General features: G+C 47.4%; 1 protein-coding gene across 20 annotated transcripts in view; it reads right to left on the bottom strand.

Annotated features, from left to right (window-relative positions):
- Trerf1 (transcriptional regulating factor 1) overlaps window positions 1-15,447 on the bottom strand; it is a 219,557-nt gene that overhangs the window by 15,705 nt on the left and 188,405 nt on the right. For all 20 annotated transcript variants that reach the window (XM_076915312.1, XM_076915316.1, XM_076915314.1 and 17 more), the window contains 3 exons: window positions 14,303-14,378; window positions 6,321-6,409; window positions 2,074-2,187 (listed from right to left, as the gene is read on the bottom strand). In XM_076915312.1, coding sequence (XP_076771427.1) covers window positions 2,074-2,187; window positions 6,321-6,409; window positions 14,303-14,378 — 279 coding nt within the window. The remainder of the gene's footprint in view (window positions 1-2,073; window positions 2,188-6,320; window positions 6,410-14,302; window positions 14,379-15,447) is intronic.

Genomic DNA, 15,447 nt, shown 5'->3' with positions numbered 1-15,447 from the left:
AGAATATATTCTGTGAGTGGTGAGGTCAGAGCAGACACCATATAGCATCTTGACTATTGACATCCATATATACTGTTGTTTAAAAATTAAGAAAAGGCATGGATGTTTTGCCTGTATGTATGTATGTATGTATGTGCACCATAGTTTGTGCCTGATGCGTGAGGTGGCCAGAAGAGGGCGCTAGATCAACTGGGACTGGAGATACAGATAGCTGTGAGCCACCACGGGGGTTGTGGGAATCAAACCCACATCCTCTGCAAGAGCAGACAAGTGCTCTTAGCCACAAAACAGTCTTTCAGCTCATGTATTGATGTGCATACTGTGGGGATTAAATACTTGAAGTTGACAGAACCACAGTAGACTTGACTGTTTTCCCTTCCTTTAATATTTTATATTTTTAGTTTTAAAAGATTTACACATTTACTTACTTGCTTACTTTATTTATTTAGGTTTTGTTGAGACAGGGCTTCTGTGTGTAGCCCTGGCTAACATTGCTCTATAGACCAAGCTGGCCTCAAACTCCCCAGTGCTGGGATTCAACAGTGTGTGGTGTGTGCCACCACTGCCTGGCTGCAGATGTGTTCACACTGTGCAAGCAGCTGTGGTGGAAATGTAGGCAAGGGCATTGATTCCCTGGGGTTGGAGCTGACATTTGGATGTTGGAAACCAAACTCAGCTTTTCTGGAAAAGCAGGATATACTCTAAATACTGAGCCATCTCTGTAGCCCCAGGCCTTTACTTTTACTTTATATTTGTTTAGTTTTTTTTTTAAAAAATAAATTTTCATGTAGCCCAGGCTAGCCATGAATTATGTAACCAAAAATGACCTAGACCTTTGGACCTTCCTCGTCACCAGCTTCTGAGAGCTGGGATGACCAGCGAGTGCCACCACACCCAGTATTACACAGTGCTGGGATTCGAACCCAGGGCTCTGTGTATGCTAGGCAGGCACAGCTCCCATCTTAGGTCTCAGGTCTAGAGCATGAAGATGACTCTGGACTTTGTGCTGATAAGGAAGATCAACGCCAGGAGAGGATGGGGATGCAAGGACTGGAATCATCCCCACCCACGCAGCAGCTCCTCAGTGATAACACTTCCTGGTAACACTACCTACAGGTCAAAGTGCCTCTTGGTCACGCTTTAGAGGGAATGCCACACAATCCCAGATCTCCTCCATCTTTCTGAGATAGGTTATTGTGGGAGGCGTGGAGGTCCTTGTCCTCCCAGATAAACGGGGGTAAACACAGAGGAAGGGGTCTATAATCTGTTATCTACCATGAAGGCTGGGAGCAGACGTGGTTAATAGTTTGGTGACCTCTGTGCTATCTGTGTGGCAATGACCGCACCAGACTGCCCCCCGCCCCCCCGACCCAGCATCCTCATCACGAGCTTGCAAATCTACAGAACCCGCTTTATGGAAGACGTCACATGTGCTTTACAAAGAGCTTCTATGCAGTCATGTCTTAAGCTTTACTGTGCTCACGGGACTGAGTTAATTATCACCAGGAAAAATTTTTACCAAATTGTGCTGTGTTTAAATATCCCACCAAACCAAACCAAACCAAACCAAACCAAACCAAACCAAACCAAACCAAACCAAACCAACTTCGGCCAGACCTCTGAAATTTAAAGCATTATCTACTGGGTTGTGTAGAACCACGCTACCTTCTCGCCTCCTGCAGATTGTTACTCTGCTGACCATGGTGGTCACAGAGACCCCCACGTGTTATGTTTTCAAGCCAATGACATCTGTGTCATGGAAGTCTCAGGAAAGGATATTAGAGCAGGAAAGAACACATTCTTATGAGTCAACCAAGTCAACAATGGGGTAGACCACCCTGCTTTCACTCGGGCTCCCACCTACCTACAAGCACAAAGCCATTACAACTTTTACTAAAGGAAGGGTTTAGCCTGAACCCGGGAATGCCTTCCTTCTGCCTACAGGAGGGAGTCAAGTCCTAAGTTTCTCAAGTGCTCAGGGAAGTCTGTCACCTTTCCTAACCGCTTACTAGCCCGGGGTAGAGCGCGGCAGGGCAGAGGGGTAGGAGGTGCTGAGTGACACTGCCCACTCACCATGCAGTCGTCAATGACCTCTGCCAGGCGTGTCCGGTGCTTCCGCCCCAGCCGCATGATCTTCTTCCAGGTGTAGTAGTATTCCACGCACTGAGCCACCGTCTTGGACTTCACCTGCCAAGAAAGTGCGCCCACCATTAGCTCCAGCACCCAATGGCAGGCAGACTTTGGAATCTTTAACCATGTAGATCTTGGGGATTGAACTCAGATCACTGGGCTTGGCAGCAAGTTCCTTTACCCGCCGAGCCATCTAACAGTCCCCCTACCATTCATTTATCTTAGGTCTCATTCCAGAGATTCTTTATTTAGGCATCAACAAGAGTATTATGTTCTTCCCTTTGATTTTTTTTTTCTCATGAGAGGTAGCAAACACACCATAAACACTGTTTTATGACGTGATAACCTTTACCCAGCTTGGAGTTTTGTAAGTCAAAACAGATGCTCTACCATTTAAAGTGCCAGAGTGTCAGCTCTTTGTATGGCTGACTCTCAAAATCTACTTATAATCTCGGTGTGACGCACACCAGCGATCCCAGAACTTGTAAATGCAGGCAAGGGATCAGAAGGTGAAGTTCAGACTCAGCTGTACAGCCAGTTCCAGGGTAGCCTGGGCCATGTGAGACCCTGTCTCAAAACCAACCCAAACCAACTCATGAATGAGACCTCAGCAAAAGGTGTGTGTGTGTGTGTGTGTGTGTGTGTGTGTGTGTGTGTTGTAAGACAGAGGTATGAGCACTGTAGGTGTGAGAGCTTCCCTAATGTGGGGTACAAGCTCTGCCCTGTGATGCCCCAAAGAGGTGAAAGTATCTTTTAACCAAGATGCTTCAGCTCAGGTGTGATGGCAGTGTGTGTCTGTAGGAGGACCAGAAATCGTCCTTGATGTCCTGAGTAGGGGGCCATCCTGGGATACCTGAGCTGGCTCAGAGGATAAAGGTGTATGTGGCCAGGCCTGAGTTTGATTCTTGAGACCCACATGGTGGAATGTGAGAACCCACTCTTATAAGTTATCCTCTGATCTCAACTCCCCCATAAATACTGAAACTAAAACACCACCTCTGTGTGGGACAAGAAGGGTCAGGTTTGGATTTAGAAATGGCCCAACCTTTCCTGGCTGCAGTCTCTCACTTGAAGAATCTTAGCTGCTCAAAACCCTCGGCACATTCCGGGTCTTAGGTCTTTGGATTAGGAAAGGTCAAGCCGCACATATATTTGCGGATGAAGCATTGCTTTGCTTACTTCATAGGCCTCTATGCTCAGGTGGGGTTAAGTCACCCAGATATGGAGATGACAGGGATACAGCCACCTACACAACGAGAAGAGGAGGCTACCACCAGAAGTGTGTTGCCTCCTTTAACATCCACCAGTCATTCAGAATTCCTACACTGGAGTCATCCCTGAGATGTGAGAGACTGCCCCAGAGCCTTGGTTAATACATCGTATTGGCTGATAAATGCCGCACACAGCTGGCCATGGAACTCAGGTGCAGGGGCTGCATGGGGTAAGGTGTAATGTAGACAGAGTGCCATGGTTTTAGTGTGGCTTGTCCCCAGAGGGCTTGTGTTTTGGGAGCTTGGTCCTGAAGGTCTGTGAAACCGCTAAGAAGTCAGGCTTGTCAGGAATGACAGCACAGGACAGGATTTGAATTCCAGTACTTGGGGGAAGTAGAAGCAGATAACTCTCTGTGAGTTCTAGGCCAGCCTGGTCTACACAGGGAGAAGCTGACAAAATGGGGGTGGGGTTCAGTTAAAGGTCATTAGGTTGTGAGGAAGAGCACTACCCTGGGAAGTATTAGGTGTGAGTGTGTGTGTATGTGTGAGTGTGTGTGTGTGTAAGACAGAGGTGTGCTGCTCCATCACGCTCTGCCTTATTTCTTTAAGACATGGTTTCTCACTGGACCTGGAGCTCAAATTGGCAGTCTACATGCCTCGTGGATCCTTCTGTCTCTCCCTCAAAAGTGGAGGCACACGCATAGCCATGCCTAGATTTCTAAGGTGGGTGGGTGCTAAGGACCCGAACTCAAGCCCTCCTACTTGTGCAGTAGGTAGTCATTCCCTCAGAGCTTTCTCCCCATCTTCAAAGAGCACTTGTCCCCAGAGGGAGCCCACCTTGGTGGCTCTGATTCTTTACCTCAGGAAAACATGTCCCTCCCATTTGTGCCGTCTGCCATTAAGTCCTCAGCAGAGGCCAAGCCAAAGGGGCTATCTCCTGAACATTCAGCAGTCAAAATGGTGGCTCCTCCTTGATAAAGCCGTTGAAATACCGTTGAACATTTGAATTTTATCTCTAAACCTCTCTCAGCCAATTAAAGCCCATGGAATGTGTTATCTATTAATGTCTGATTTCCTTATGGGCACCTTATCTCCTCTTTCTGTTTTTCCTTGTAAATCCAGGGTCTCATGAATGCTAGGCAGGCATTCTGCTGCTAAGCTGTACTCCCACCTTCAAGGATCTATCTGTCAGCTGGGCGGTGGTGGCGCACGCCTTTAATCCCAGCACTTGGGAGGCAGAGGCAGGCGGATTTCTGAGTTCGAGGCCAGCCTGGTCTACTGAGTGAGTCCCAGGACAGCCAGGACTACACAGAGAAACCCTTTCTCGAAAAACCAAAAAAAAAAAAAAAAAAAAAAAAAAAAAAAAAAAAACAAAAAAACAAAAAAACAAAACAAACAAAAAAACCCAAACTATCTGTCTGTCTGTCTATCTATCTATCTATCTATCTGCCAATCATGTATGTATATGTATACATGCATGTATCAATCGATCATCTACTAATCATATATGTATCCATTATCTATCTATCTATCTATCTATCTATCTATCTATCTATCATCTATTTTCTACAGAATGTTATATAGTTATCATCCCCCCTCATTTTTGATGGGGGGTAAGGGATTGTTGTTTTTGAGACAGTTTCTCACTATATAGCCCAAGCTGGCCTGGAGCTTGCCATGTAGACCAGGCTGGTCTTGGATCCAACAGGGATCTACCTACCTCTACCTCCAGAATGATGAGATTAAAGGTATGTACCACCATACCTGGCAGATACTATTTTTATCATTGCTGTCATGATGAATGGGTCTGACTCCGGAAATCCTCACAGTAGGTAAGGGGAGACCACATGCCTCCCTCCCCTCTACATGGTCCTAGGAAAACGCTGTCAGAAGCACCACCATTGCCTAGAGAGACATGCTATAAACTATGCAGGCTGGGACTCAGTGTCAGTCCTAGCTGTTTGGAGAGGATTATGCATTTCACACAAGTCTATTAAACAGAAGCCCAGGGGCCAAGGAGGAAGCTCAGCTGGAAAACAGGAGGACCTGAGTTCTATCCCAAGAGTCCACTTAAGAAAGACAAGCAAGGTGGCGCACACTGGTAGCTTAGCAATGGTGCGTGGGAGACAGGAGGATCCCTGGGGCCCACCAGCCAGCAGGCTGAGCCTGCTCAGTGAGCGCCCAAGCAATCAAGAGTCTGTCTCAAATAAAAAGATGGATGGTGGGGGCTGGAGAGGTGGCTTAGTGGTTAAGAGCACTGGCTGCTCTTGCAGAGGACCCAGGTTCAATGCCCAGCACCACATGGTGGCTCACAACCACCTGTGACTCTGTTCCAGGAGACTGGATACCTTCTTCTTCACTCTGTGGACATAAGACATACATGCAGGCAAACATTCACACAAATAAAATACAAATAAATCACTAAGAGGAGAAAGGGGGACTGTATCTGAGGAACAATAGCCAAGGTTATCCCGACTTACACACACACACACAAACAGATGTGCACACACACACAGAAACCTCGGTACAGCTGAGTCCGAGCAATCTATGTATTCTTTCCCTTATCATCTCTAGTCACACCAACACTGGTGTCACACCGACCCTGTAACGAGCGCCATCATCCCTCACAATAGTGGAAGACAGACCTTTTGTGGGAATGTTATAAAAAGCAGTAAAGCGGGGAGGAATTCAAGGGTGGGGAGGTGGGAGTGGGGGGTAGGTGGGGGCACACCCTCGTGGAGGCAGGAGGAGGGGGGATGGGATAGGGGGTTCCTGGGTGGTGGTGGGAATGGGGTAAGGGGATAAAATCTAAAATGTAAATATAATATCCAATAAAAAAGAAAAAATAAAAAGAAAGAAAGAAACAAAGAAATCCGTAAGTTAAAAAAAATAAATAAAAAGCAGTAAAAAATATTTCACTTTCGTGATGTCTAGAATCTCAAAGATCCTTTCAAATGGGCAGTGGAAGGAGAGGCTTACCATCTTCTGTACAAAAATAAAGTCTTTGCTGTAAGTGGCCAATGCTTTATTAAACAGTTTTCTTTCTAGGGATGTCCACTTGTCAGAACCTGGAACAAAATGGAACTTCCATTAGGGACAGCTCGTGCTCTTGTGCTCCCCGCCACCCAAAACAAAACTGTGGCACAGAGGTGCTGTGGACCCATTATCTCAGCGCTCAGGAGGCAGAGTTAGGAGATTCACAAGTTCAACCCCAGCCTGGACTACATAGTGGATTTAAAGTTAACCTGTGCAACACAAAATCTTGTCTCAAAGCAAGAACAAGGGAAACCATTGTTTGAATACAAGGCTAGTCTAGAGCCAGGAACAGTGGTGTGTGCAGGAGGCCCGAGTGCACTGCCAGCCTGGGCTAAGTGGTAAAGCCTTGCTTAGAAAAACAAGACAATAGCCTTTGAAATGCAGTAGCCAGCAGCCCTGACTCTGGCTCCGATCTCAGCTCTGCTCTGGATCTGTGCAAGTCACTAAACCCAAGACTTCAGTTTTGCAATTAGTGAATGGCAGTAATTAGAACTGTCTCCACATTAGGTTTTTGTGAAGATTAAAAATCCCATACAAGCCGGGCAGTGGTGGCGCACGCCGTTAGTTCCAGCACTTGGGAGGCAGAGGCAGGCAGACTTCTGAGTTTGAGGCTATCCTGGTCTACAGAATGAGTTCCAGGATAGCCAGGGCTACACAGAGAAACCCTGTCTCGAGAAGCAACAACAAAAAATCCCGTACAAAAGCTTGATGGGGGCCGGGGCGTGAGTGCTCGCTGGTACGGCCTATCCATAGCTCTTGCTCAACTGTTAAATTCATGAAGAAGGGCTCATCTAGTCACCGCTTATCAGGGTGTGGCTAGGTTCACAGTCTCCATCACTGCAAAGGCCAAAGGCCATGCTACTCAAGCTGACAGCTACAACCACGATGGTAAACGAGAGTTTTAGTGGGACACAGAAGGATCCCTGCACTCAGGTTAGGGCCAGGGCAGCTAGAAAAGTTGTGAGGTGGAAAAAAAAATCAGGCTGGCGTTTTAAAGGTCACACCAAGTGATGTTTCCCTGTTATAATCAGCCCTCGAAGTTGGTGGCACCTGCCATGCTGCCATGAACCAAGCTTCAGGTTCATTGAGAGACTCTGTCCCAAACGATAAGGTGGAGAAGAGTAGAGGAAGATACCCTGTTCTTTCTGACCTGTGCACCCGTACACACACACACACACACACACACCACATCTAAAGGAAGCCGCCATTTAAGACTATTTGCTATATTGTCGATGCTGTGTATTTTATACTTACTAGTCACCAGGCTTTACCCACAACCCTGTAAGGCTGGGGTCACTACTGTCCCACTTTACAGATGAGGACATTGGGTCTTCTAGCATGCTTGTTCTAAGCTTCAGGGAAGGGGAAGCACATCAGGCGGAGGAATGGGGACACTTAGCAGACCTGCAGCCTGACAGGGCAGAGGCACGGTGGTCCTTCTGTTTATGTCTCACTGATCAAACCTGACTCAGTTTGTCCTGACTAGGAGAGTAGGCTGTGCTGAGGAGACTGGATTCAAGATGGACTGGCTTATTTGGAGCAAGAAACAAAGCCTACGTGGTGGGAGGGAGGGAGGGAGGCTTGCTGTGGTCTGGAGGGGTTTAAATGTGTGCTTGTAGCATCAGGTTGTCAGCACAGTCCATGGTGTGCTGGTGTTGAGGAGTGGTCCTCTGAGAGGTGGGGCCTGGCGGGAAGCCATTCCTAGCCCCTCCCCAGTGACTCTCTGGTTTGCTGTCTCTCACCAAGTGATGTTTCCCTGCTATAATCAGCCTGCCAAGATGGTGCTGCCTACCACGCTCTCATGACACCCTCCCCATAGGGCACCTAACTATGGACATTATTTTATAAGCTGTAGACAAAATACATCTATTTTTTTTCTATGCAATACCCAACCTCAAACATTTCAGGGTAGCAACAGAAAACATAGGGCTCTTAGTTCTGGGTACGCTAGGGTAGATTCAACCACCACAGTGGGTGCATAGATAGCCATACTGTTCTCCTGTTTCCCAAACTCTCCACATCTCTGATTCCTGGATGGCACGTGGCTGGACATTCACAGTCCATCTCCCTTCTCAGATCCCTTAAAACTGTGGCTTTGCTTTGTTTTTCTTAGAGAAGTCTCATGGTGTAGTCCTGGCTGGTTTTTACTCACAGACACCCATTTGCTCCTGCCTCCAAGGTAGTGGGTTCATAGGTGTGCGACACCGTGCCCAACCCCCACAGCAGCTTTACTCCTAGCTAGGGCAGGTCCAAGTTTTCCACTGTACACCAACTGACATAACATAAGCACAGGCAATCTGAAATAGCATTTTCTATTCAAGCATATGAAAAAAAAATCTGTGGGTCAAGAGAAGCCTCTGTGGGTGGGCAGGCATCCTAGGATTGCTGAGGGAGTATGTGGCTCAGTGATGGAAATTCAGGTGTCTGAAATAAACACCCTTTGTGCATAAATCCTTGGTGGGTCTTCTGGCCAAGAGCTCAGGTTCTAGCTCCAGCTAACTTTATAACCACTTATTTCCACTGATTTGCAAGGTTACAGCCCTACAGCTTTAACGAGAATGCATAGAAGCATCTTCTAATTTATAGACGAAATCTCAGCAGAGGAAGCATCTACAGATCTGGAGACCCTCACTTCATGGTCTGTGTAAACCACAGCAACTCTGTATGTGTGGAGAGTGGGTGGGTACTTCATAGCCATCCCATAATATTCCTCAGATTATGACCAATGTTCTGGGCCTTGGGGGAAGAGGATTTCCAGCTTCTCTCCACTGCTGGTGAGGTCTAAAGAGGAAGAAGGCAGAGATCAACCAGCCAGCCATTTCAGTGGGGTGATTCAAGAACAGCCGTGGTTCCCTTCAGGTGTCCATCAAAACAGCAAAGAGGTAAGGCAGTCAGAAAGACAGTGCCAGAAGGAGACGACAGCTCAGTCACAGCAGCTTGTGGGGGAGGAGGGCATTGTGCTGCCCCCTGCAATTCAAAGACGGGTGGCCTTTGGACATTCCTCACATGGGGCGCCAGGAGCTGCTGATAATGCCCACCCCCAAGCAGATCAATGAAAATTCCCTCCAACTTTAGATTGCACATTTCTCAGAGTCATTGCCACTCCCCCTGGAGACGTTGGCAGGGTCACTCAGCCTTCTCAAGCCAGCGGCATCTCTATGGAGGCCACACTTTACTACTCCTGGCTGGGCTGACTATCAGTGTTGGTTCAGAGACCAGCTAAGTTCCCAATCTGCCTACTTTTGAGATATCCACTGCTTTGTGTGTCTTTCTGCTAGGCAGTAGTCCCCACACTTGAAGGGGGGAAAAAAAGGAGGACCTCTTGGAGGGGCATGCCTTGAGGTTGTTGCTCTGAAATTAGGTTTTCTGTCCCAGATCTTCCCAGTTGTTCAGGAAAACAGTGGATGATGGCTCATTTTCTTCTCTGTGTCACTTTGATGCTACAGTGACAGAGGGAGCACAAGCCTAGAGAGGCCAGCTCTTGTACAGCTTAGGATGTGTGGAAAGGATAGTACTTGTGGGTGCATGTACCCAACAGGGCATAGCACACAACAAATGGCCTCGAGACTAGGGACTGTCCACTGGGGTTGAAGCTCCACTCTTGGGCCTTAGACTGAGTTCCTGGTATAGATAAATGACATCTGAGCACTCTCCTCAGATAGCATCAATAGGCTGTGACCAAGGGTGACTTTAGTCAGAAGAGCTTCGGCTGTGCATGTGCCCCTCAGCAGTTCTTCCTTCCGTGACAGCATGGAAGTCTGCTTTTCCCCTTGAATTGGACACTGGTGGTCAGTTCACTGTGACCGACAGTTTGGTCATGAATAGGTGCTCAATAGATGCTCCGAGTCTCTACAGGTCACATGAGACAGATTCTGTATCAGCTCGGGCTACCGGACACACGTTGTCCCTCTGATGTGTGGCTGCCTGTCCCTGCTTGGTTTCTCAAAGCTCTGCTTCTCTCTGTAAGATCTCCACCGCCCTCCAGGCTGGCAAATGAGGTTAGTGGGCTGGCATTCCCACCCCCCCCCCCGACTTACTTGTTCCACCTGGGGATTCCTGGCTATTGGGCTATTATCAGCAGGGGCCCTAACGAGCCGATTAAGGCTAATGACAAAGCGCCTAATTAACTGGATGAAACGGGCACTAATGTAGTATCTAGAGGCAAAATGTTCGGAGCTTTGGTTGCTGGGAAACAGCCTCTGGTTGGTGGCTAATTTGGGGCCAATCTATAGCAAACCCAGGCAATTAAAAACAGACATTCCTGGGGCAGAGAAAACGTGGACACAGTATCTTTTTTAGAGGGTCTCTCTGGTTTCCTTTCAGGACTTAAAAAAAAAACAACAAAAAACCCCCAACTTGATGTCATTATCGGGGTTACTGCAGGACATGCTTGCTGTAAAAAAAGGGGAGACTTTATGCCAGATTTTCAACGCCATGCAGAGTTATCTACAGCAGGCGAAGATCAGATTTTTTTTCTTGGAATGCAGGCTGCTACCCAAGTTTCTTCTAGGTGCAAAAAGGTGGGAGGCCCTCAATTTGAGCCCATATTTAAAATTTGTCACTAAACTTTTTTTTTTTCAAATGCTGTGTCAGGAGAAGCAAGAGAATGTACAGACTCAGGTCCTGCTGTAAGAAATCTACTATATAATCAAAATAAAACAAAATAAAAGCATCCACAGCTGTGTTCTTTGCAAAGTAATTTTAGCAAGTACAGAATTCCGTCTCCTTATTAACCTTGGGCAGTTTCCAAGACAAGAGCCTGGACACTCCTTATGGAAAGGGTGTCTTGCCCAGGTCTCATTTGTTTTTCAAAAGTCAAAGCAGGGTTTGAGGCCCCAATGGATGCTCATGGTTGTGGTGGGACATGACAGAAGTCTTTGCTGTACCCTGTGAAGAAGCTAGATCTAATTCTACCATCCCCAATACCTTGCGCACATCTGCATAAAAGACCCGTTCAGTGGAGAAATCACCACTGCTCCAGCTGTCTGAGCACAACTGCCATGGCTTCTCTATATACACACCTCACCCTCTGTGAGTGCTTAAGTGAAATCACTAGAAAGGCCTACGAGCCACCTATGGGTGGAGGGAACTGAGAGGGATAGTGTGTCCCAGAGTGGCCTGAGTGCTGGAAGGCACTGCACAGCTGTTCTCAGAGGATGCTGCACAGGCTCTCCAACTTTGGCAGACTGCCTTCAAGGCTGGGCTCACTGGCTCATAGCATTCCTCCTCCTGGTCCTGAGTGAGGGAGACGAGTGTTTCCACAGGCTTGTATCTGTCTGCCTAGGAATCCCGCCTTTTCCCTCTAGGCAATGACTGGATCTGACTTCCTTTTCTAGGTGTCCCAGTTAGCTTTTGGTCAAGTTGGCACAAATTCTGACATATCCGTGAAGATGAAACCTCAACTGAAAAACTGGCTCCATCAGCTTGGAGCCAGTGACCAAGTCTGTGAGACATTTTCTTAACTGTTAAATGATGGAGGAGTGCCTGGGCATTTGTGGATAGTGCCACCCCTGGGCTGCTGGGCCCGGGCTGTGTAAGAAAGGTAGCTGAAAAAGCCAGATTAAGTCAGACAACAAGCTGCATTCCTCTATGGTCTGGTTCACATTCTGCTTCCTGCTGTGGCTTCCCTCATTGGTGGATTATAAGCTATGAGTCAAATAAACTCTTTCCTTCCCTTGGTTGGGTTTGGTCAGTGTTTTATCAATGAAGATTGATAAAACTTAGCAATGAAGACCAAACCAGAGCAGTAACTAGGAGCCCAAAGTGAAATTCCAGGAGTCAGATGGGTCTAGTCGTCAGGCTGGAAGCCAAAGAGAACTTGAGGGTAAGTGTTCCAGTGAGGCAGAAATTGAGCTGACCATCCAACTGGGAGTAATAGAAACCAAGGCAGGCCAGGGCTATGATGGCACAGTATTTAGTGACCCTCAGGAACCAAATACAGGGGCTTTCAGAGTATGTCATGGTGGCTGGGACATAAGATACAACAAACTCAGTTGTCTCCCCTGTCTTGATAGGCAACTGTTAAAGGTATGGAGTTGTATCTGACTTTAGGGACCAGTGTCTTCTGCCCCATCTGCTCACAACGCTAGAATATTCTCAGAGGCTTGGTTTGTAATCACTTTGAGAAGGCAAGCAACTGGAAGACTTAGGTGATGGTAACCCCCCACTTCTGGTCTCCAAGGGCTGAAATGACTTCAGAAAGCAAGAGTTTTTCCTAAGGCATTTGAGAGGGAAGGAGTTGGGGGAATGGATTAGCTAACAATATTTAATCCAAAAAGCTTAATGTGTCTCGGCAGACCTTCAAAGTTCTTGGTAACATTTTCATGTTTTGTTTTGCTTGAGGCTGGAGCTTGCTCTTGCCCCTGGTTTCCCAGTCTTTTGTGTCATGATGCACATAAAAACAAAACAGTTCTTGTTTACCGCACCGGGAACAACTGGACAGGAATCATGTCCTGGATGAAGAGGCTCACAGCGGGCCATGCTCAATCCTAAGGTTCTGGTGAGGCAGTGCGACCTGAGGTTAACTACAGCAGCATCTCCAAGCTGGTGGCTGGAAGCTTCTTTTAGCCCACACGAAGCTGCCAGGGTTTAATGGAACAGCATATGCTTCTGGGAATGAAGAGGCAATGACTGTTTGCGTGGTAGATTGGTGAACTCCCATATCTTTGGACCCACAAAAGAGGGAGATGATGAAGCTGGCTCCTTTGGCCTTGGTTACATGATGCCTTTAACCTCAAGTATCCATTTCTTGCTTGTCTCTTCTTTGCAACTGCTGTCAGCTGAAACTGACCCTTGGGTATCCTTCATATACAACTTTGAGGCCTTTCTTCGTGGTGACAACAGGTGGCAAAGCCAACGCACAAGTGAAGAACAGGACGGAGGGAAAGACAAAAGGAGGATGACCTGTAAAGAAGCCGCCACATCTGGGCTGAGTCTGGTTGTCTGGTGAGGGACTGGAAGTAGTGTTGGCAGATCCCCACAACCATACATTCAGCATCTACTGAGGGGAGGTCTGCCCAAGGCACCCAAGAAACCCTCAAATGATACAAATCAAGGGGCAGTGGCTGGAGGGTTAGCCCAGTGGTCTACGGTGTATACTGATCTTGCAAAGGACAGGAGTTTGGTTTCCAGCACCCCTATCAGGTGACCCAAAATTGCTTCTAAGTCCAGATTTCATGGATCTGGCCCCCTCTTCTAGCCTCTGTGGGTACTGTAATAATGTGCTCTTGAGCATAAAAATTTTTAATTTTTATAATTAAAAATAAAGTCTTTAAAACAAACAAAAACCAAAGAGCAATGGAAGATCCAGTCACTCTGAAGTAGACAACCAAGGCAAGACTGTGGAGACAAAGTGGATGGGTTTCCAGTTAGTGGAACCTTCATTCATGGCCTCAATTGCTGTCTTCAGACTCGTCAATCTATTTCCTTCACACTCCGTTTAAATCTAAAGCTGTTTCCTACTTCACACACACACACACACACACACACACACACACACACACACACACACACCCTGGACACGCACATGCATGAAGTTTTTTTTTTCCTGGCACTGGAGTAGCCTTTTCCTCTCTTTTCTTTTTCTAATTCAAGCCTATAGAAAGCCTAGGGCCTCGACCAAGACCCACCATTACTGCCTCCAAAGCCACGGGCTGCTAATAGTGATCTGCTCTGTGTTGTAGTCTTGGTGGCTCTTTCCTCTGATGCACAGGTCCCACTTCTAGGTGGGCAGCCATCGTGTACCATCTCCCAGGTCTTGGGACATTCACGGGAGCAGGTGTTTACACTGACACATGCCCAGCAGTGTTGGGCTAATTGAGCAAGTGTCATCTGTTTGTTCAAATAAATAACTATAGCCAAACATAGCCAAACGTGAGCTGCCCACTCTTAGGAAGCAACTGGGTCCAGGGATCCTGGCAACCTACCGGCGTAGTGGTAATTTGCTAAAGGATGACATTTTAACCTGACTGGCTTCTGCAGCAGCAGCATTTCCAGGGTAGCCTGTGGGGTCAGAGAGAAAAGACAGAAGTCAGTCTATGAGCGAGTCCCACCAGGAAGCTGTAGAATGGGAAAGAAACCCAGGGACAGACAATGCTAATGGGCATTTCCTTTCAGTTTGGCTCCAAGAGGAGAGGTCTCAACATTTTTACTCCCACCTCCCCCGCCAGCCCCAAGCTCATGCCTGAAGCTAGCTGGTCACACCACAGAAAACAGACCAGCAACTGTGAGTTAAGTACTCCTTTGGAGAGACAGTGGGGTCTCTCTGAAGGGAGGCGGGTTCTCAATGGCAGGGTTTGAGAGGAAGAAGTGGGTGCCTTATAGACAATCATAGCTCTCTTTATCACTGACTAAAAACAGCTGTTTTCAGTAACAAAGTGTACCACATGCTGTCCTTCCAGAGTGTCACCAAGTAAACCCTTCAGATCTGCCTCCTGCAGCTGTCTTGTCTGTGTTCATGTGGGTACATGTATGCGTGTGCATGTGCGTGTGAAAGTGTGTGGGCATGTGGAGGTCAGATGATAACCTGTCATTCATTCTTCAAGTGCTGTTCACCTTGTGTTTTGAGAGAGTATCTCTCACTAGCCTAGAGGTCACCAAGCTGATGAGGCCGTCTGGCCAATGAAACCTAAGGATTTGCCATTGTTTGCCTCCCATCACTGTGAATACAAGTTCACTGCACGAAACCTAGGCCTATATGAATGTCTGAGCATCACAAGTATGCCTGGTACCTAGAAGAGAGCATTGGCTCTCCTGGAACTGGAATTATAGCCAGTTTTAAACTGCCACATGGGTGCTGGGAATCAAACATGGATCCCCTGGAAGAGAGCCCTCTAGGTTTTAAAAGAAAAGACAGCAGGAGAGTGGATGGGTTTGGGCCAAGCAAGGCAGAGAAATGTTGCTATTCTAAGTCCACAGGTCAGAAGCCTCAGAAACCTTTAGGAACTGCTTAGAAACCCAGAACCTCTGAGCTGGAGAGACAGCTCAGTGGTTAAAACATTGGGTACTCCTCTAGAGGACTCAGGTTCAGTTCCCAGCCCCATAAAGTGGCTTACAAGCCTGTACCTCTAGT

Source organism: Arvicanthis niloticus, chromosome 17 (genome assembly GCF_011762505.2).
Source record: "Arvicanthis niloticus isolate mArvNil1 chromosome 17, mArvNil1.pat.X, whole genome shotgun sequence".
Taxonomy (NCBI): domain Eukaryota; kingdom Metazoa; phylum Chordata; class Mammalia; order Rodentia; family Muridae; genus Arvicanthis; species Arvicanthis niloticus.
The sequence above is the reverse complement of the archived record's forward strand: the minus strand, read 5'-3'. Positions and strand labels throughout refer to the sequence as shown.